At 41.3% G+C, this 22,736-nt stretch overlaps 1 protein-coding gene across 6 annotated transcripts in view; it reads right to left on the bottom strand.

The window, feature by feature from the left end:
- DDAH1 (dimethylarginine dimethylaminohydrolase 1) overlaps window positions 1-22,736 on the bottom strand; it is a 164,715-nt gene that overhangs the window by 32,472 nt on the left and 109,507 nt on the right. For 5 of the 6 annotated variants that reach the window (XM_089497573.1, XM_089497572.1, XM_089497575.1 and 2 more), the window contains 3 exons: window positions 9,392-9,491; window positions 5,483-5,556; window positions 3,632-3,751 (listed from right to left, as the gene is read on the bottom strand). In XM_089497573.1, the coding sequence (XP_089353699.1) occupies window positions 3,632-3,751; window positions 5,483-5,556; window positions 9,392-9,491 (294 nt within the window). The remainder of the gene's footprint in view (window positions 1-3,631; window positions 3,752-5,482; window positions 5,557-9,391; window positions 9,492-22,736) is intronic. The other variant, XM_089497571.1, reaches the window with a different exon arrangement.

Raw genomic sequence — 22,736 nt, 5'->3', positions numbered from 1 at the left:
CAGAGGAACTCCATTCATGAGATATTCCCATAGGTGGCATAAAACACTGGATCCAATCTATCAATTCCAACTTTCTCAACATTTGACAAGGTAATTATGATTACAAAAATGAGTCTCATTTTAATGCGAGTTATTAAGTTTAGAATACATAATGGGAATCAATAAAACAAGAGCTAATCAGTTATGAAGATATGGTTGGAAATATGAGCTAGTTGAAGCCCCATATAGTCAAAAGGAGACCAGGCTATTGTTTAGTCTTCTAACACACAGGTATGCTTCCAAAGATAACCAATCCTACCCTCCATAAAAAACTTGCTCCTCAGAATCAAAGGGGTGGGAATGCTCCTTTTCATATATTTTGGGCCCCCCTCTGAAATGACAGGTACTCAATTGCAAATTACCTTCAATGTGGTCAATAAAGCACCTTATAGTGGTCCTTCAGTACCACTGTTACCTTCTATCAATGTAAGTTGTTGTTGTTATTGTTGTTGTTATTATTATTATTATTATTATTATACTTTATTTATATAGCACTGTGCATTTACACAGCGCTGTACATACAAACAATAAAACTGATAAAAATGAAACCCGCCAAAAGCATACATTCTACAAAATACATATAAAATAATAGACAATAATACAAGATAGAATTAGATAAAAAAGCAGACAACAAATTAAAAAGATGAAATATCAAATCAAATATCAGATCTCAGATAACAATCAGATAAACAATCACACAATGCCTGGGAACGCTTTCCTGAACAATATAGTCTTCAATTCAGTTTTGAAACTGGTTAAAGAAGTGATGACCCATGCTCGTGGGGGAAGGAGTTACACCCAAGCCATGCTAAATAATGGGATGAAAACAAAGATCCAAATAATAATTAACAGTCTTCTTTAAATTTTCTTTTTAGAGTGCCATATTCTTATTGAATTAGGTTTAGGCCATTACTGTTCTGGTGATGGAAAAGAACAGAAGGCACATCAAACTACTCTCTGCAGTACATGTTGCCCTTTGGGGGTGAGAAGGCTCTTGAGTCCAATATTGCTTGTACTGCTATCTAAAATGCACTGTGACTTGATTTCTCCTCATATAAAAGATCCCATCAATTTTGTTGTACAGGATTTCTCCCAGTGTCACATCTCTTCTGAAAACCTGGTCTTCCCCCTGAATGGACCATGAAGGCGGAACAGCTGCTAGAAGAGCAGCTAGAAAACTGATTCACTGCCCCGACCTTCCACTCCCTGTCCCTGAATGGTGACAGATCCACCAGCTATTACCAGGGTTCGGAGATACTGAAAAAAGCACTTTTGCTATGTGCAATCCATAAGGCGTGTGGTGACATCTCTGCTGATGTGGCAGAGCAGGATCATATGGGGCAGTTGTCCCCAATCTTTTCTATGCCCACACCCCTAGGAAATGTTTGATTATTATTCGCACCCCCTACAAAAGTAATAACACATCTTTAGATGAAGAAGTCTAATTTCTAATTTTTGAACCACAAACTGAACAAATAATATGTGTGTGAACAAACTGAACTTTAACAAATAAGCTTTAACTCACTGCATAAAATGCAAATCTAAAATGAGCAATTAGATTCTAATTTATTCAGAAAAAATATGTGATGACTCATGACTCAAAGACACAAGCCGCTCTTTGTCATACCCCCTGAAATTCCATCTTGCACCCCTTGGGGATGTGGGCATCTCCAGGTTGGGAACCCCTGATAAGGGGAAAAAGAGAAATCAGCAACAGTAGTACAACTCAGACAGGGAATGTAGAACAAAACTATATCTAATATGCCATCTCCTGTTCAAATACTGTTTCTTATACTTCTAGTTTCTGCTATAGTGCTAACAAAAGTGGAACCCGTAGCATTTTTCTTGTTATTTATTTATTTAATTTGTATCTCCCCTTTCGTCCAGTATGGGACCCAAGATGGTGATGGATCAGTGTTCCAGCCAGATAGGCCTACCTTCTTTCACAGTGCATCATCCCATTCTGCTCCCACTGTTTCTCCCATCTCCACCTGCTCTTTCAACAGACAGACATATGGCATTTTGCTAATTTGTCTCCAAATCCAGTAGTAAGACAAATAGTAAGCGACAATTATGCAATGCCTGGGAAGGCTTCTCTGAACAGGATGGTTTTCAACTCCGTTTTGAAGCTGGTTAAAGAAGTGATGGCTCTTGCTTGTGGGGGAAGAAGGTTCCAGGAGTGAGGGGCAGCGAGTGAAAAGGGGTGAATCTGGGATGGGGCAGAGGAAATCCTGGGCTGAGACAGCAGACCTTGACTACCAGAACGGAGGGCCCGAGTGGGAAGGTGAGGAGAAAGAAGGTCTGAAAAGTAGGGAGGGGCCAGTCCATGGAGGGCTTTAAACGTGGACAGCAGGAGCTTATACTGAATGCGGAAAGGGAGGGGGAGCCAGTGAAGGGATGCCAACACAGGGGAGATGTGGTCAGAGCGGTGGGTGGATGTGATAATGCGTGCAGCTGAATGCTGGACAGAGATTAAAGGACGGAGGTGAGAAAGAGGAAGCCCAGCCAGGAGAACGTTACAGTAATCGAGTCGTGAGATCACTAGGGCATGGACCAGGATCTTGGCAGCAGAGGCGGAGAGATATGGTCGGATTTTGGCAATATTGTACAAAAAGAATCTACAAGCCTTGGCTGTGGTCTGGATCTGAGGGATACATGACAGAGAAGAGTCAAAGATAAAACCAAGACTGCGGGCTTGCTGGACTGGTTGAATAGAAATGTTGTCCACAGAGACAGAAAAGGAGTGTTGAAGGGTGGGCTTAGGAGGAAAGACAAGAAGCTCCGTCTTGGACATGTTGAGCTTCAAACGCTGATGGCACATCCACTGCGAGACAGCTGTGAGGCAGGACGAAACTTGCTGTTCAAGCCTTGGTGAAAGGTCAGGGGTGGAAAGATACAGCTGGGTGTCATCGGCATACAGATGGTAGGAAAAGCCAAAAAGAGCTGATGAGTTTTCCTAAGGACAGTGTGTAGAGAGAAAACAGAAGGGGACCCAGAACAGAGCCCTGGGGAACTCCAACAGATAAGGGAACAGGAGATGAAGTCTGACCTCCTGCAACCACTGCAAAGGATCTGCCAGACAAGTAAGATCTAAACCAGTCGAGAACAGAGTCTGAGAACCCAAGGTCAGAGAGTATATCAGCTAGAAGACAGTGATCAACGGTGTCAAAGGCTGCAGACAGATCAAGAAGGATGAGAACAGAGTAAAGGCCATTAGCCTTGGCCTGTAAAAGGTCATTCGAGATCTTGGTGAGAGCTGTCTCTGTAGAATGCCTTGGGCGGAAGCCAGACTGAAAGGGATTGAGGATGGAATTGGCTTCAAGAAACTCAAGACAGCGCGAATAGACAACCGTTCCAAAAATTTACATCTTTTAAAATCTGTATGCCAAATTTTAAAAAGCACACGTGACTGTCATATGTGGTCTGGCCCTCAGTTTCTGGTTGATGAGATCAGGGGAACTGTTTATACTTGCAGCCTGGATGGACTAACTTCACAGTGGTATGAAGATTCCCTCCTGCATGCATGCTGTAAGGAAATACTGGATATAAAACCAGACATTTTCCAGCACAGACTATTTTTAGAGTATTTTACCTTGAGGGCTTTCTGTGCAGCTTCACTCGAACCAATAGCAATGAGGTTTGGTCCAGCCATGCTGCAAAAACTCTTCAGATGCAAGGAGTCAGAAACAGGAACTGTGGAAACAGCATAATCCTGTATAGAACATAGGCATTTGTGAAGGAAATACTTTAGATTTATGATTGCACAAGTTACTTATAGATTGTACTTTTTCCCAAAGTGAATTAATAAATACATATGATTTGTGGATACAAACAGGAGTTGACTGAGAACCACACCATAGTTCTTTAGATTCTTACATATAACACAGCAGTATTATGATTATTTCAGATGACAACTAAATATAAATACTGTTTAATTAATATGCAAAGCAAGCAAAAATAATAACTGCTAGCCACCCTCATCTGTCACTTCAGAAAGCCTGAGGACAGTGAGTGCATGTGGTATGCTGCACAATATGGCAAACACAGACACCCTACAACCACTATCACAACAGGATCTCCTCCTATAGAAGACACATGGCCACAGTAGAACAGAGGTTATAACTGTTCTAAACAATTAGCAGTCACTCTGAGGTATATTCTACTTAAAGACTACTTCAGCAACAGTGCTCCACTTTTGTTAGTTCCATGATTACCTGATGATGTTTATTTGTAAGGAATATCATTATATGGGGGTTTGGTGACTGTATCTTGAAATGATATGTTCAGATTCATCAGCTGCAGCTATCTACTCTGTATGACATGAACTGGCAACTAAACCTTATCATGGATGGCACCATGTACCCGCTGCATGCCTGCTCACTTTAGCCTTTTCTATCACCACTTGATCACACCTATGGATATGATTTCTTTTTACTTGTTTTACTCTATTAACTGTTATGTATTTTGCTTTGTTAATTGTATTGTTGCTATAATTACTATGTATTTTTGTTGCTATAATTGCTGTGAATTTTTTTTGTTATTCACTGCTATTGTTAATCACTATTTTATTTTACTGTTATTGTTTAATGCATTGCCATGTTACATTTGTTTTTAAATTCATGTTTATTGTTATTGCCTTGTATTATCCCCTCTGTTGTAAGCAGCCCAGATTCCCAGTGAATGGGCGGCATATAAATAATAATAATAATAATAATAATAATAATAGATATCTTTCTGTAGGCAATGCAACTGAGATTGGTCTTGGCTAGGTGACAGGTCATGTTATTTCTGAATCTGGTAGTCACTGAGAGCAGTCAGTTCAACTAGTTGCAAAACTAGTTGCTAGATTTCCATCTGAGACCAGAACTATGTGCTAATGCTGTGATTCACAAACTTTGGTCCCCAAATGTTTTGGAACTCAGCCCTCACATTCTTGACTGTTGGCCAAGCTAACTGGGGCTTCTGGGAGTTGAAGTTCAAAATGTCTAAAGTACCAAAGTTTGAGAACCACAGTGCTAATGGAATGATACCATTGGATATTATCTTATATTACAGAGGATCAATGATCTCTTTCTTAGTTACATTTTCCTGAACTTTGTTGCAGCACTGATTTTACCACAAATCATGCTGGTGTTATTTTTCTCCTGGCTTTCTCTTTGCAGGTTATTCCCCTGACCAGACTGTCAAGTCGTATCTGACTGTAGTGGGTGGTGTTCATCCCCTCTACTTTTACATACTTCCCAACTGCTAGCTTGGGAGAAGTTGGGACTAGTGATGTGAGTTCACTCCGTCACCTGTTGCTTGGTTCTCAAATTGCCGCCCTTGTGATTGTCAGAGTTAGCATCTTAACTGCTGAGCTGCTGCGTCCCTCTTTGCAGACATTGTACAAAATTCATCCAAAACATGCAATTACTATATCCCCTATCAAAAAGACAGTATTCACCTTAAAGGTGTCGGCTAGAATTTCTGCACCACGACGATTGGTTCGCTTTGAAAGACCCACGAAGAATTCCCTGCCTAGGAAGAGAAATTATTAACAGATATGGACCAAGCCCATTTCCAGGAAAATTATCTACCTTTTTTTTCCCCTTTTGGCTTGGCTGAAGGTAATGTATTTTGAATAATTAAAGCAGAGAAATTTCCTTGGGAACACACTGATTCACCTCCTCTCACAGTTTTGTAACATCAAGATGAAGTGCAGCTTTAAATGTTAATGATATTAACATTTACAAATATTTAAAAATTCAGCTGTTTTCTCTTGAAATTCTGTAGTAGTCATAAAATAGTTTAGATATTTCAAACAAGAACTCACTGATCTTCTGCTTGCCCAGCTTCGAATGGTTAGTTACTGGTTTTAAATCAAGAACATTCTTTCCATTCTTCAGAAGGAAAGAAAATACATAAAACATTCTAAAAAGACTAGACAGCTTATGTATCAGCAAACATTTATTTACTGAAAAGTATTATAATTCAAAAAGTATTACTCTTCCTGCTTCTTCTCATGTCCTTGGATCACACTGTAATTAGTCCTAGTCCTAGCTGGGAATTTGGAGGTGGGCACTTGGGCTCTCAATGATCTGCTCTCCCAGAGTGGGCCCATCTCCTCTTCCTAATTGTCACTCTGATCATTCCACTTTCCTCTCCTCAACTAAGCATCCAGCATTGTTCCTGATACCTATTCTATGTGGCTCTTTCCTTGAGGCCAACGGTGGCTGGTAGTTCTGATGTCTGTGGGATTATGAATCCACTTTGGGTTTTTGTCTGAACCTTAACAGATCTGTCCCAAATGCTGAGTTGATTTTCTTGTATGTGCATGTGGGGAAAGGTATAAATTAGAACCTTGGATAGTTCCTTTAATGTCTAAAATCCAGACTGGGTTCATCACCTCCCATCACAGTGGTGTGGGAGAAACTATGGCTGAAACATGCCATTCTGAATAAAACAGTTGGCCCTCCATATCCACAGGTTCTGCATCCACGGATTTAACCAACTATGGTTAGAAAATATTCACACATACACCTCAATATATCAAAAAGCAAGCCTTGTTTTACCATTTTATATAAGGGATGCCACTATGCCATTACATATAATGGGACTTGAGCCTCCATGGATTTTGGTATTCATGGTGGGTCCTGGAATCAAACCCCAGCAGATACCATGGGGCCACTGTAATATATAAAATAAATCATGTATTAAAGGGTCCCAACACTTCAGCTCAAGTAGCTAAATTGTAGTTACAGAAAGTAGAGACCTAGAGTTCCTTGACATCATGAAGATGAATGTGCTCAGTGGGCCCTCCACTTTCACTCAGGTTAGGGGTGCAAGAACCCTGTGAAAGTGGAAAACCACGAATAACCCCCCCCCCCCCCCACATTATTATTTTTTTAACTGAGAGCATATCCCTCCGGGAATCTCTAGGTCCTCCCATGCAACCCTATGGTCAACATTTGGTGGAAGCTGGTTGCAGAATCATGCTGGAGGATGTAGAAATGCCTAGAGAAGTGGGTTCCCCCCCCCAGGAATCACTAGATTCTCCAGCATGACTGTCAACTTCCAGCAGAATTCTGTTGGAGGACAGAGCTTCCTTGAGCGAACACATTAATCAAATCTGCAAAAGTTAAAGCCAGAAATGTGGAGGGCTGACTGAAATGTATACCAGCAACATCATTCACTAGCTACCTCTAATGTCACCAATGGTGACATTAGAGTCAGTAGTCACCTTTGTTCAGTACCACCTAACAAAAAAAAGGAACAAGTAGGAGAAAAAAAGGGGGTAAGAGCAGAACATGTACAAGTTTTTGTTTCTTTTTCCTCTTGTCATTGTCCATAGTTCAGGTAAGTATAGAACAAGCAAGTAGGCAGCAAAGCGAGAATAAAATCCAGGGACTGGGAATGGGCCCCCTCTTGAGCTATGGACCTTGCCAGTTGTTCAACAATGGCCATACCTGACAACATTATTCCAAACAACTATATATTAAGTCAAGAGGCTTGTCCTCTCCAGTTTAACATATAAGCTGACACATATCAGACAAGTGGCTCTGGATTTTTCAGGATATTGCTGTTGTTGTAGGAAGCACTGATGTCATCTTGGAAAGTTGAGCACTTTTATACAACATGTCCTTCCCTTACGTGGGAATCTGTCCCCCCCCCCCCCCCCACATAAGGGAAAAAACATGTATGCTCGAGCCCCATTGGAAGTAATGGGGCTTGTGCATGTGGCGTGCCCCATTACTTCTTCCGGGGCACAAGAGGAGCTTTTTCAGTGCAGCTTCCAGAATATGCTGGAAGCCGTGTACGGTGCACCCGCTTGTAATGTGAGCACACTGTATATTAAATCTGCCACAGAAAGCCCAATCGCATATTTACACAAAACCTAAGTACTGTATAAAAGGGATCTAGATCTTGATTATTCCCCCATAACTGCAATGTAGGCAGCAAGCAGATAGGCAGGATAGCACAGGCCAAGCCTGGGTCAATACCCAGGCCAGCACAGCAATGGGTAGCTACTTATATACCCACCTGCTGCTGCGCCATGGACTTGCTACTGCTGTGTAGCCTATATCTGTCTCATCATTGCATCTGGTGAGAAACACCCCCCCATTATTTAAATGGGGCACCTGATTACACCCATGTGGCCAGGTGCCCCTATCCTATGTCACAGGCAGTGCCAGGGATCTTCTCACCAGATGCAACAGCAAGACAGGTGTGGACTGTGCCGGACTGTCCAGTCTGCCAGCTATGGCCACTGAGTTTCCTAGAAACTCAGCTGTGAACAGCTGGTCTTTATAGACTCAGTTAAGGCCCCTTTGGGCCAGGATCAGATCAGATCCACTGGATCTACATCTGGTCTGTCAGATTATGGCTCAGTGCTAATGGCCTGCATCTTCCAGTCTGGACAACATGAGTGTGAGGGGATTATGGCCATTTTGGCCTGTGTATACGGACCTTTTAGTTTATTATGCTGGAGCCTTGGTATCCTTTTATACATTATTAGTTTTATATATTATTATCCTGAACAGTATATTTCAGCCTCTTCTCCACTTACTCCCACAGCACTCAATTCTATCTGCATTAAAGATGTGAATCATACAATCTTCCAGATGTTGCTTGACTCTTAACTCCCAGCATAACTCACTATTGACTATGCTGGCTAGAGCTGATGGAAGTCCCAATTCAACAACATGTGGAATGCCACATAATTCCCACCTCTGGTTGACATCCAATCATGCCTTTAGGACAGATCATGTGAATATTGATTGCATATGCAAATATGGTTGTTATTAACTTTAAAAATATTGTTGCTGGTTGAAAGCAATAACTTACTTCCTGAGGAGATATTACACTTCACAATAAACTGTTATTAGAACAGCGGATGAACATGTAACATAATGTGTGTGTGCTTCCAAGTCTCCTGACAACTCATGGCAAGCCCATGAATTTCATTGGGTTTTCTTAGGCAAGGAATACTCAGAGGTGGTTTTGACAGTCCCTTCCTCTAAAATAGAGCCTACAGCACCTGGTATTCGTTGGCAGTCTCCACTTCAAACACTAACCAGTACTGACCCTGCTTAGCTTCCCAGATCAGACAGGATCTAGTGCCTTTAGGATATTTAAGAAAGCTATGTAACATAATATGAGAGGTAAATATTATTTCCACTTTACTTCTACATCACTTGTTATTCTGTTACTGGGGAATCTCTGCATTAGGGAGTTCTTTTTTAAACTCAAAGACTCATTTAGTAAACATATGAACTAATAAAAATTACGTCAGGAGAAGCTGTAAAACTGATATACCATCAAGCTGTATGTGTAGTTAAAACAATGTGTAGCAAAGGGCTTTGTTTTACTATACCTGTAAATAAAACATCTCCTCCATCTAAGGTTGCTTGTTCATCTGTCATCTCTACAATATTCAAGCCAAGGCTTTCAAGTGCTCTCTTCATGGCTTCAACCTGTTAGACAAAGGCACACTTTAAAATTCCATTTAAGGCTGCAATCACAGGCATATATTTGAATGCATGTTATTGGGTTTGAAGTCTACTCTGTTGGAACATCTATGAACTGAACCAGAAACAGATGCCTAGAAAATTGTTCAAAGATAATACAATTTTTAAATAAAGTTTAGAAACTGTCCTTAAAAAGCTTAACACAACCAGGGGGGGAAATCTGCTTTTGTCATGTCTTCATTTTACGGAATCTTGGGGTTGTAAATTGAAGTACTTCGAACTTTCTGCTAGAGAGCTCCTATCTACTCCCTTCAACTACAGTTCCTAAGGTACCCTGAGAAGAGATGGATTAAGGATTGTACCAAGGTATTCGGGAGAAATTAGTACATGTGAGAGTGGATTAGAGCTCTCTAGCAGACGATTCTAAATATCTAATCAAACTACAAATCCTAGATTCCAGAGGATGGTGTTGTGATAGTTAAAGTGACATCATACTGCTATAATTCTGCAGTGTGGATACTTTAAAAGATAATCCTTTTACCATGTATCATTTATGAAAAAGAAACAAGTAATAAAAGAACCAGCCCTAAGGTTCCCTTACGTTCTCTGGATTATATCAAGTACATAGAGTTTATTGTCACAGGAAGCGGTCACAACAATATAACTCAGGGAAAATGAAGACAAAAGGAAGATTCTTGAAACCTTAAGATTTATCCTGGCATAAATAGGGTAATGTTTCTTCTGTCTGTCAAGGAACAGCAAATGCAATGTGAATTGTTTGAATGTGAGAGCAGATCACTTTATCTCTCTTGTAAAGAGAGGATGTTGTTGAGTGCAACTGTGATAGTAATTTGAAACTAGGTCACATCACTTTTTCATAATTGCCATGAGGTATCAAATCTAAAATACAGCATATTAGATTACTTTTTAAATTAATACTTTTGCAAATATTTGTACATATCATGTAAAAAAAAAGTACAAGACACTGAATGCCTGATTAAAAAATGAAAGCACCTTCAAACTGGATATTTTTTTAGTTTTATACCTATCAGCAATATTATGAAACAGCCAACTCAGATGTCAACATCTCTCCCTCAATCTGAGACAACATTCCCTCTGCTTTGGATTCCTGGCCTGTAACTGTGGTGCTTCTTGGTTCGCTATCCCATAGTATCTTTCTCATCCAGCTCTCCACATACCCTCCCCTGAATTCTCAATCGTCAGGAATGGATCAGAAAAGGACAAAAGAGCTTAGAAAGTGCCACCATTGAATACAAAGGGACTTGAGCACCGGTGGATTTTAGTATACTGAGGGCCCACTGTATCACATTTTTGATGTGCAAATTATAGAATAACTGTATTTGAGCGAACACAAATATAATGGCTTTGATCTGAACTTAGTAGGCTTATGTAGAGAGATCTTGTAGCACCTTTGGGACTAACTGAAAGAAAAAGGTTGGCACCATGAGCTTTCATAGATTTCCGTCTACTTCCTCAAATGCTTTAGTATTTAAGCATTTAGTAATGCTTAGACAGATTCAACGAAATAAATTAGATTTATGTTATTAATGCTTGTTCCATTAATTTCAATGGGTCTACTCAAAGTTTGATTAAGTGTGGGGTAAAGTTTGAAACCATAGAAACTCCAATCAGTAAGCGCTTTCCACTGATGAATCTTCATCTCCACTCATACTTCAGCTTGTGTCGGAAAATGTTCCACTGCATTTTGAAATAGTTACCTTAGCATTGAAAGAGGTACATTTGTTTAGAAAAACAGAGAAATAGCCTTTACTGTTTTCATGTTTGTATACTCTCTTCACCTCTCTTAAGAAAGCTGCATATAGCCTTAACTTTTGGTTTAAGAATATACAGTCAATGCAAGGCTTTTATATTAACTGCTACCCGTGGATATATCAAGTGGCTGAATGCTTAAGCCTTTATTGCTTTGTGCAATGATTTCCCCTCCTAATAAGCACATTCCTGTTGTGAGATGGAATGTATCTAATCCATAATAAATGTGGCTGAGACACCCTGGGCTTAAGACAACTGAACTCTGTTTAAAGGGAAGGAATATTAAATGTGTTTGATGGCATTTATAAGAAACTAGTTTCCTCAGCTGCTGCACTTTAAAAATGGAACTCATTAGTCTCTGCATACATGAAGTTCATCAATTAGCTCAGCTGCTGTATGTAAAATATTCATCCTCTATATTTTTGCCAATGTACTTTAAATAAAAGACTTTTCTTACAAGTTACTTATTGGCACTCAGTTATCTTAGCTCTGGCAACTAAACAAATGTTTTCAAAATGAAAACAGAAATGACAGATTGATGAACAGAAGGAAGGAGGGAAAAGAAATAGAGATGCCTCCTTTTGTTTTCTTAACTGTCCAGTGCAAACAGCTTGCAACATTTCACCAAATGGGCTTGCAGCTAAAATGTTGAAGAAATCAAGAAAAGGAAATCTGGAACTGTCTCAAAAGACTATAGTCCTGCTTCTCTTTGCACGCATTCTTTGAAATGACTAGCACAACAGCTTCAGTATATGTAACTTAAACCCACATAAAAGCTAAAATATCATGGTGGGGTTAACTTCTCCCTTTATCACAACTGCTTTTTAAAAAACTTACTGCTACATATTGGCCTTGAAGAAAGTAAGCAAAATTTAAAGCATGTGCTGTTAAAGGAAAAAAGCAGCAGCAGCAATAATTCAAGCAAAACTTATAGTGCCATCTCCAAAAAAAAACCACCCCAAAATTGAAGTGACTGTTGTTGTGCCAACTTGTGCTAACCTTAAAGCAGAGCTATCATAGGGTTTTCTTGGCAAGATCTGTTCAGAGGAGTTTTGCCACTGAATTCCTGCGAGGCTGAGAGTATGTGACTTGCCCAAAATCACCCAGTGGATTTCATAGCTGAGTGGGGAATCAAACCCTGGTCTCCAGAGTCATAGTCCAACAGTCAAAGCACTATAACACTCTGGCTCTCATGCAAAGAAAGAAGCATGCTCTGAAGGACATTATTTAGGGGGCTCTGATGTCTCATCATCATTTTCAACATGTTTCCCCATTTCTTAGCACTCCTGATGAAATGGAAATCACAGCAGCTCTGGCGTTTATGATTTTGGAATCAACACGTACATTTGCACCATATACCCAAATTAACATTACTGTTCTCACTTCCAACTGCAAAATTCTCATTTTCTGTGTTTCATCTACAGATGGTGGCTGCCATCTACAAACTTGGGGCTGCATTTTTGTGCAGATGTACATAACACCCATGTGTTTTGTGTAATTTAAATTGTTACATATCTGAATCCCAAGATAAGGAAGTCAAGAGGACCCACAAATCCATAATCAAGGAAGGTTTTTTAAATAATCATTTTCATTTAATTTTCAGACATTTTCTTCACAACTTCTGAAGCTGTTTTTTATCTCCATCGAATCTGAAAAGTGCTTTGTGAAAGAGCTGCAAAATCGGAATCTAATTTTGCAGCTCTTTCAGACAACACACAACACTTGGGTGTGTTTTGTATTACCATTTGTGGCAGTGCATAGTCAATGGCAGATAACTGATTTATATGTTTATATAGTAACTACTGTGTCCTATTTTATATTCTTATATTTAAGAGCCGTCGGTTGTCCACTTAAATGTCTGCAGAATCCAAGAGAAAATTAAAGGTGAAGAACCGTAAAAAAGTGAGAGCAGTTAGCATCTGACCAGTAGAGTCAACTGGCATGTAGTTCACTTTGTCAATTTTCTTTGGTGACACATATTGCATTTAAAACTATTTAAAATTATAGATATTATTTCTAAAAAATTCCCCTATATATCAACATATGTAACCGTATGAATATCTACACCCTCTTTCTGATTTATTCTCTTTCTTAATGTGTTCCTAGACTGAAGAAAAATTAGAAGCTTGAGGCCTTAATTATAAAGATGGGTAACGGAAGGAAGGAAGGAAGGAAGGAAGGAAGGAAGGAAGGAAGGAAGGAAGGACACATATGAAAGACTAAACATATAATATGAAGATGAGGCGGAAAATGTTTGCTGATAATTAGCTTGCATCCAACATTCCAGTAAAGATTTGGTTGGCCAAAGGAGATGGTGTTGGAAAATGTAAATCTTGCATAAATATGCTGAGAAAGCAACCTTCTAAATAGTTTTCTGCTCACAAAATGGCCAATTGTTGGATGCTGGACTGAGAAACACAGTCTATTGTGCCTGGACATGCACGGTAGGCCAAGAATGCACCTGCATAAGCCAAGCATTCATTATCTTTGAGACACCTAATATCCCATAATACTCAGAATGACTGCTAGCTCCAAGTACACCATTGATCACACACTATGTGCCCCATTTTTTTTTTGCAATGAAAAGTATTTAAAATTCATGAAGCTTGCTGAAAGCTCAGCTGTCACATTCTGCTCATTCCAAAGTGCATGGGAAAAAGAGAGCATAATGGACATTTCAGCTGGAGCTATTATTGCCTGTGAATAACCAATATTCCATTAAATTGCTAATAAACCCACTTGAAGATGCAGATAACAATCAACCCATACAGGAACATTCTTTTTTCCTAAAACAGAGATGTCAGATTTCACTTTTGTACAGTATTGGTGCCTCTGTGTTGTTTGTTCTGAGCTTGACACAAGGTATTTAGAAAACGTACTCTATTTCAGAGAGTACTAGCTTAAAGGGCTGAAATATCTTTCAGGTGGCAATTACTGCTAAGTAACCCATTTTATTCATTATCTTTACTGTTTATCTTAAAAAATTAAAATGTGTTAGGAACTGTACAAAAATAGTTTTAAAATAATATAAAATAAAATGGTCTTGACACATAATCAATTAAATGCACAATGTAAGCAGAGAGAAAAATGTTGGGGCAGGGAAGAGCAAGGTAGCAAATAAAGACTAATAACATAAGCATGAGGATGAAATAGTTGTGTTTGATTAATATCCATTTCTAAAAACATTATGAAAAGCTACAGATGTAAATCATGTGGGCTGGAAGGTTGCGTTCATGCCCACATGAATATAGTATTAGAGGAAGATTTATACAGGATAATTTTAAATGAATGGTGCAAAACCCAGTAAGAACACCTTTACTTTTGGATCATTTTTAAAAATCACTTGGACCGTTCTTACCTAAGACTAAAGCCCACTTGTGAGTGAATATGTATAGATTTTTCGCATTACAGTACAATCCTAGACAAATCCACATTGAAAAATGTCACACTGAGTTTAATGGGCCCTCTCCCAGGTAATGTATATACTCATATATTAGTCTGTAAGTTTTTGTCCAAAAGTTGCCCCCCCCCCCAAAAAAAAAACAAAAACCCTGGGTCAACCTATCCATGGGTCAATGCAAATACTATACCTTAACTCTTATCAAAAAAGGAACCATTCCCTTCTCTGAGTAGAGTGGCAAAAGGCAATAACTTAGTCCATCCCAGGAGAACCTAAAAGAAGCAGCAACTTCCTCTACTCTCTCTACTGCGATGCTGCTTCTGGTCTTTCTGAATGCCTGGGAGGGAAAATGGGGGCCGTGGTGGCTCTCTAGCATTCCCTCTCAAAGTACCTTAACTCTTGCCTTTACATCCTTTTTGTTATACGTGTGTTTTCTCAGCCTCGCCCATACCTGGGTGCCTCCCCACACACATCTCATGGCCACCATTTACTGTAGTTCCCTGTTCATCCATCAAGCCTTAGGGTGAGCACAAGCAGTTATGTATTCCATGTTCTTATTACGTGCTGTGCAGCTTTGAACTTTCCTTTTACCTCTGAGCATGTCAACAGCTACATGTCTTATTGGCTTGAGTCCACTTGCATTATTAGCCACAGTGCTACTCATAGTTGTCCTCTGCTGTACCCCAGTAGCTTGGTGAGTGCTATATGACTCATGAGTTTGATCTTCTGGCATTGTCTCTTGTTTCATTTTGGACTGTATAATCATAGGGTTTTTTTTATGGTAAAAGACATTCAAAAGGGGCTTACCACGCCTCTGTTTGCCCAGTACTAATAAGCGTTAACTATGGTGTCACTGCTGTTGTCTCTGGGAGATCATCCATCAGTCTCTCTATCACACACACACGCACACACAACTGCTAATGCCCAGTAGCTGTTTGGCACACTTAATCCTGCTCCTCAGCAAAAGGTGAAGGACCAGCCCAGGTTAGGTGGGCGGGGGGTGTGTGTGTGTGGCCTTGATATATAAGAACACCTTGTCTCTTACCAGGAACCACATCCGGCAGACTTCCTTTATCGAGTGTATTTACCTGACCCTAAAAGCTAGGGATAGTCTAGGGATTCTGTTGGTGTATCGGCCACCCCGTGCGCTATCGGACTCCCTTAACGAGCTGACACAGCTGGTCGCGGAGCTGATGCTGGAGACGCCCAGGCTACTTGTCCTGGGCGACTTCAACATCTCCCTCACGGCCAGCTATGTTCCATCCGGTGCGGCTCGGTAATTCATGGAGACCATGACGGCCATGGGCCTGTCCCAGCTGATTTCGGGTCCAACGCATTTTGCGGGTAATACACTGGATTTGGTCTTTTGTTCGGATGCGGAAAATCCGTGGGCGGAAATAACCAGTATTTTCCCCCTGTCATGGACGGATCATTTCCTTGTGGAGGCAAAAATCAAGGTCTCTACCCAGATCCCCCCCGGGGGTGGTGGACCTATTAGGATGGTCCACCCTCGAAGGCTGATGGAACCCAAAAGGTTCCAGGAAGCCCTAGAGGGACACATGGTTGGAAGTGACGGCGACTCTGTTGATGCCCTGACTGGTATCTGGAATACCGGTCTCTCTAGGGCTATACTCAGTATCGCTCCCAAGCGCCTTCTCAGACCTGCTTCCAAACGTAAGCCTTGGTACACAGAAGATCTCTGGGCGAGGAAACGGGACCTGCGACGGCTAGAGCACCGTTGGCGGAAACACCTACGCTTAGCCGACAAGGCTCTCCTAGACCGCCTTTTGGAGGACTACGGAGAGGCAATACGAGCAGCTAAGAATTTGTTCTATGGTGCTCGTGTCGCGTCCGCGGAATCGCGTCCAGCAGAGTTGTTCAGGGTGGTCAGGGAGCTAACTCAGCTCCCTCCCGCCCCGAACCAGATCCTTGAACCTTCTAAGGCCTGCTGTGACCAATTTAACAACTTCTTCGTGGATAAAACCTCTCGGATAAGCGAAGGTCTTAACGCCGGCATTAGAGCAGAACCTAGGGTAGAGGCATCCAGAGCCTCCGTGGACTCTGTTAAACTGGATCAGTTTGAGTTGGTAAGTACCGATGATGTGGACAAGATCCTTGGAAGTGTTCGGAAGACAACCTGCTCTCTCGATCCCTGTCCCTCATGGCTAGCGGCTCAGGGGGGACCGGCTGTAACCTTGCTGTTACACCGGATTATAAATACATCACTGAGGGATGGGCAATTTCCAACCAGCTTGAAATTGGCCACCATAAAACCGCTGCTAAAAAAGCCCTCCCTCGACCCCCTGGTACATAGTAATTATCGGCCAGTCTCGCTGCTGCCATTTTTGGGGAAGGTGATCGAGAGGGCGGTTGCAATCCAGCTTCGATCGATCTTGGATTAAACGGATTATCTGGACCCATTTCAAACTGGCTTTCAGGCGGGCTACGGGGTTGAGACGGCCATGGTCGCCTTGGTCGATGATCTCCGTCTGGGCATCGATAGGGGAAGCGTGTCCCTGTTGGTGCTCTTGGACATCTCAGCGGCTTTCGATACCATAGACCATGGTATCCTTCTGGAGCGCCTGGCAGAGGTGGGAATCGGGGGCACTGCGCTCCAGTGGTTCCGCTCCTACCTCTCTGGGAGGTTCCAGATGGTGCAGCTGGGAGACGTGTGCTCCGATAAGAGGGCCCTCACAACTGGGGTCCCTCAAGGAGCCATTCTGTCTCCCATGCTATTTAACATTTACATGAAACCGCTGGGAGAGATCATCCGGAGACATGGGGCGTGGGGTTATCAGTACGCTGATGACACCCAAATAGTTTTCTCTATGTCTCCGACTGATGCAGTGACTGAGGATGGCGTCTCTCCTCTCGTGGCCTGTCTGGAGTCGGTAATGGGCTGGATGAGGGAAAACCGACTCAGTCTGAATCCAGAGAAAACGGAGGTACTTGTGATAGGTTCCCCTGGTCCAGGAATGGCGGTGGTTCCACCTGTCCTGAACGGGATCACGCTTCCTGTGAAGGACTCCGTGCGCAGTTTGGGGGTGCTTCTTGATTCGTCGCTTCACCTTACAGCTCAGGTGAATGCGACAGTCAAGAGCACCTGTTATCAGCTTCGGCTTATTCTCCAGCTGCGCCCATACCTGGCCCAGAGAGACCTTGAAACGGTGGTACATGCTCTGGTAACCTCTCGATTGGATTTCTGCAATGCGCTCTACATGGGGCAACCCTTATACCATACCCGGAAGCTACAGATGGTACAGAATATGGCAGCCAGACTGGTCACTGGTACTTCCAGGGCCAGCCATATTACACCTATACTTAAAGATCTGCATTGGCTGCCCATCCGCTTCCGGGCACAGTACAAGGTGTTGGTGATAACCTATAAAGCCCTATATGGCTTGGGCCCAGGATACCTGAAGGACCGCCTCTCTCCATACATTCCGCCCCGCACCCTCAGAACTTCTGGGCAGCAACTACTGAGGGTCCCAGGGGCTAGACTAACCTCCACAACGAGGAGGTCATATTCCATCGTCGCCCCGGCCCTCTGGAATACGCTGCCCATAGAGCTCTGCTCGGCCACCTCCCTGGCCCAGTTTAAGAAGGAGCTAAAAACCTTCTTATTTCAATCTGCATTCCCCGAATGAAGTTCCAGCTGGTCTCCCCCCCCCCCCCCACGACAATGGTGATCGGCTGATGGTGTTTTAATTTTGTTTTTAATATGAATGTATTGTATTTTTATGGTGTTTTTGTATTGTTATTGTGCTGTTCACCGCCCTGATCGATGGAAGGGCGGTATACAAATAAAATTTTTATTATTTATTATTTTATTAAAAGCATATGTGACATAAGAGACCCTACTAGCAGCATTGCTGCCACCAACATGGTTTCTTACTTCATGGGAGCATGCAAACCCACCACTTCAAAAAGGAAGTGTCATTGGTGGAGATGTTTAAAAATCTGAAAATCGAGATGTAAAGTCAAATGAGTTGACATAATAAGTTACTAAACAATTACCCTCCACCACTGAGTAAGTCTGTAAGCTCATGAGAAGCAATGATTCAGTATTAATGATCAAACAACATGCAAGGACAGTAGTTTGTTATAAAGAATTCTAGTTATCAAGCACAAAAAAGAGAAAGCCCAACTTTTTTTTTCAAATGTTCTTCTATATTAATGGTATGTTAACACAATTTATTTTTAGGACCCAAGACACCTACATACTTATGAACACACATTTAAAGATAACTAAAGGATATGTGCAGGTACCTCTGAAAATGGCACCAGTACATTTAATTTTCTTTTCTCCTTACGCTGTTGCAGTCCACAGAGGTCTACAGGTTGCCCACCCCAGTTTATTGAATCATCAAGTTTGTCTCCAAGGCAGGGCTTGCCATTCTGGGCAAGCCTACATAATCACCCAGATGTTTTGCTGCACTGATGCAAAAGTACGCCCATTGTGCTGAACTGGTAGAAGGTAACTTGTATTCTTGTTAGATTAAAATTTCTATAGAAATGGAACATACATATAATAAAATCTTGCAGTAAAATATTATTAAAATTAATATCACTTGCGTTTTCTAATTAAATTCTGTTAATTTAATTCAATGGCCTACATTTCTTAACCATGCCACATGGCAGCCTTTCCTTACGTGTAAATTAAAGCTTTTCAAAGATTACAGGTGACTATTCTGTCAGCTGATATTTTTTAATATATTAATGTAGAACATTAACAATGTGACATCCACAAGAATGTGCTCTCAAGGAGAAACTCTGCAAACTTTTCAGCAGTTTGCAAAATTTTTGTTAATTCAACATAAACTTTCATATAACATATAATGTTACCAGATTCTGTGCAACTGCAGTTAAGATCTGTCAGGCAATGGCATTCACAATAGGCTAGTACCAATCTTGTCCAGCCACACTGGATTTTTAAAGGATATTTTAAATACTGTTTTTAATCTGTGTTTTTACCTTCTTTTATTCTGTATGCCCTTTTTACCTGTGCTAGTCTATGACTGTAATAAAATAACTTGCAGCTATAAGGGGAGGGGAGAAAATAAAGAAAAACTAAATTACTAACAGCTGGTTTTGAAGAATGAGTATGTTTTGATGTTTAACAGTGCAGGGGGACCTACTGAAAACTGAATTGTTGCTCCTGGAGGCTACCAGCAGAGGCAGTTCACCCACATGCCCTTCTTTTAACAAAGATAGATAGATCCAGGGGAATCTGGAGGAACTAGGGGTTGCAAAACGAACACTATGGGTGAACTGTATCCCTCCCTCCTATATAGGTATTTTCTTTGAACTTTGGAACAGTACTGTGTTGTACAGAAAAAAGCATGGGGCAACCTGATATAATTTTTTAAAAAATGCATGTTGTGTGAAAGCAAGATTTCCTCCCTCCTCCCTCAAAGTACAAGATTCTAGGATGACCCTGTTATTTCAGTTATTTAATGCATTATACCCATGTTACTCTTTATATATAATTCTCTTAGTTGTGATAAAAATCATTGGGGAAAAGGTTTTTCAACAGTTCTAAGCTGTGACAATTAAACCTATGTTCAGATTCAGTGCACCTCTGAATATGAGTTGCTGGGTGTGGGATGTGTGTGTGCCATTTGTGTGTGTGTGCATGTGTGGTGAGCAGGCATGGGATGTTTCCTTCAAGCCTTCCTTGAGGGTGTTTGAAAAGCTGCCCACTGCTGGAAACACAAAGGTGGACTACATTGCCTCTTTACTTGGTGAGATACAGAAAGGTTCTTACATTCTTATCATATCAACAAGTGAGTGGTCAATAAGCAGATGCCAAGTAAACAACAAGAGCACAGACAATACAGAATCCTTTAAAGACATAAATAACCAAGCTTATTAAGAAAAATCTTCCTTGGATCTGCTCTTCCACCCCTCTGCCCTCCTCTTCTCCAGTTACAGCATTTGTTAATTAGGAAATTTACTGACGCTCAGATAAAACAAAACAAAATAATCTTGTCATCTGTGATCAAGACCTCTATATTTCTTCCTACATGACATCATTGTTTGTTGGACACTGCCATAAAAATCTGTCAGGAAAATCTTGTTTTCTATTTATCTAGAAACAGCAAGTAAAATTCTCTACCAGGTTAAAATTTTATGAGTTCAAAAGCATGTGTTCTCGGGTTTGTTTGTTTGTTTGTTTTTGTATGCCTTGCTTTTCTCTTTTCTTGTGGTACACACAGAGCAGAAGGAGCCTTATACTAAAGAGCTTACGGAAAGGGCTGTTTGGATGCTGAAGCAGATTACAGTGCAGAACTTCGTATGTTACTTTAAAGAAGTAATTCATTCCCTATTACTCACTGAAATGATTGGGAGATTAATGTTTTGTGTCATTACTTGTTACACTGCTTAAACCAGGGGTAGGCAACCTGCGGCCCGTGGGCCGGATGCGGCCCGGCAAGGCCTTGGGACTGGCCCCAGCCCAGTCCTGCTGCCGATTGCCGCCAGGGCCTTTGGGGGACAATTGTCTATAGAAGCCTCAGAAACATGCATTTATATTAACATTTTTTAAAAAATCAGCAAATTTTTTCGCGTGTCCTCCATTTTTTAAAAAAAAGTGTCTTCCATTTGAAAATTTTGTCCTACATTTGTCCTGGTTTATTTATATATATATTTATTTTTTTAAAAATAATTATTTATTTTTTGGCTTCGGACCCCCAGTTGTCTGAGGGACAGCAACCCGGCCCCCGGCTCAAAAAGGTTGCCTACCCCTGGCTTAAACAGTAACCTGTTGTGTTGCTCATTACCTTTTGGGGCGGGGGAGTGAAATTAAAATGGTATAAATCCTGGAAAATTACATTAACAATGCCTCTAAAATGCATAAAAGTGCTCTTTTCTTAAGTAAAGGATCCTTGGAGAGGTGAGAGCCACTACATGTATACTAAACCCTTGACCTTCCTGGCTTATTAAACAGGACTGAGGAGGACTGATGGAGTGGGTAAGGGAAGTGATTAATGCTTCTTTACAGCAAGGCAGGGTCCCAACACACCTGAAGGAGGCTGTTAAGACCTCTTTTGAAAAACACCTCCCTGGATCCTACTGTACTAGGTAATCGCAGACCAGTCTCCAATCATCCATTTTTGGTCAAGGTGCTGGAGCATGTGGTGACTTCCCAACTCCAGGCGTTCCTGGATGAGATGGATTATCTAGATCCATGTCAGTGTGGTTTCAGAACTGGCTATGGGACAGAAACTGCTTTGGTTGCCTTGGTGGATGATCTACGCAGGGAAGTAGACAGGGAGAGTGTGTCCCTGTTGGTTCTACTGGACCTCTCAGCGGTGTTCCATATCATCGACTGTGGTATCCTTCTGAGTCGTCTCTCTGGGATGGAGCTCGTTCTACAGTGGCTCTGTTCTTTCTTGGAGGGGCATTATCAGAAGGTGGTACTGGGGGGGGGGGGGATACCTGTTCAACTCCTTGGTCATTGGTCTGTCGAGTCTCTCAGGGCTCAGTCCTGTCCCCTATGCCTTTTAACATCTACATGAAACCACTGGGAGAGGTTTTCTGGAATTTTGGAGTACAGGAATGTCACCTGTATGCAGATGATAGCTAGCTCTATCACTCCTTTCCACCTAATTGCAAGGAAGCTGTTTCTGTCCCAAACCGGATCTGGCTGCTGTAATGGACTGAATGAGGGCAAACAAACTGAAACTAATCCAGAAAAGACAGCGGTGCTCCTGGTCAGTCAAAAGACAGATTCGGGAATAGGGATACTGCCTGTGTTAGATGGGGTTACACTCCCCCTGAAAACTCAGGTTTGTAGTTTGGGGGTACTTCTGGATTCAGCACTGAGTCTAGAAGCCCAGTTATCAGCAGTTGACCAGGAGTGCTTTCCCACTCAGGCCTTTTAAGTCAGTCAGGCCTTTTAAGACGATAAGTACTAGGTTTTTAATGCTGTGCAATATAACTTTTAATGGTTTATATTTTTAACATATTTTATTTTAATTTATAACTGTTTTAATCTTAAAATAGTTTAATTATTTTTTAAATGTTATATTTATATATTTTAATATTGTTGTACTGTT

Source organism: Sceloporus occidentalis, unplaced genomic scaffold, assembly GCF_023333645.1.
Source record: "Sceloporus occidentalis isolate IW3139 unplaced genomic scaffold, rSceOcc1.0.p SCAF_104, whole genome shotgun sequence".
NCBI classification, from domain to species: Eukaryota; Metazoa; Chordata; class Lepidosauria; order Squamata; family Phrynosomatidae; genus Sceloporus; species Sceloporus occidentalis.
This window is presented reverse-complemented; position numbering and strand designations above follow the sequence as displayed.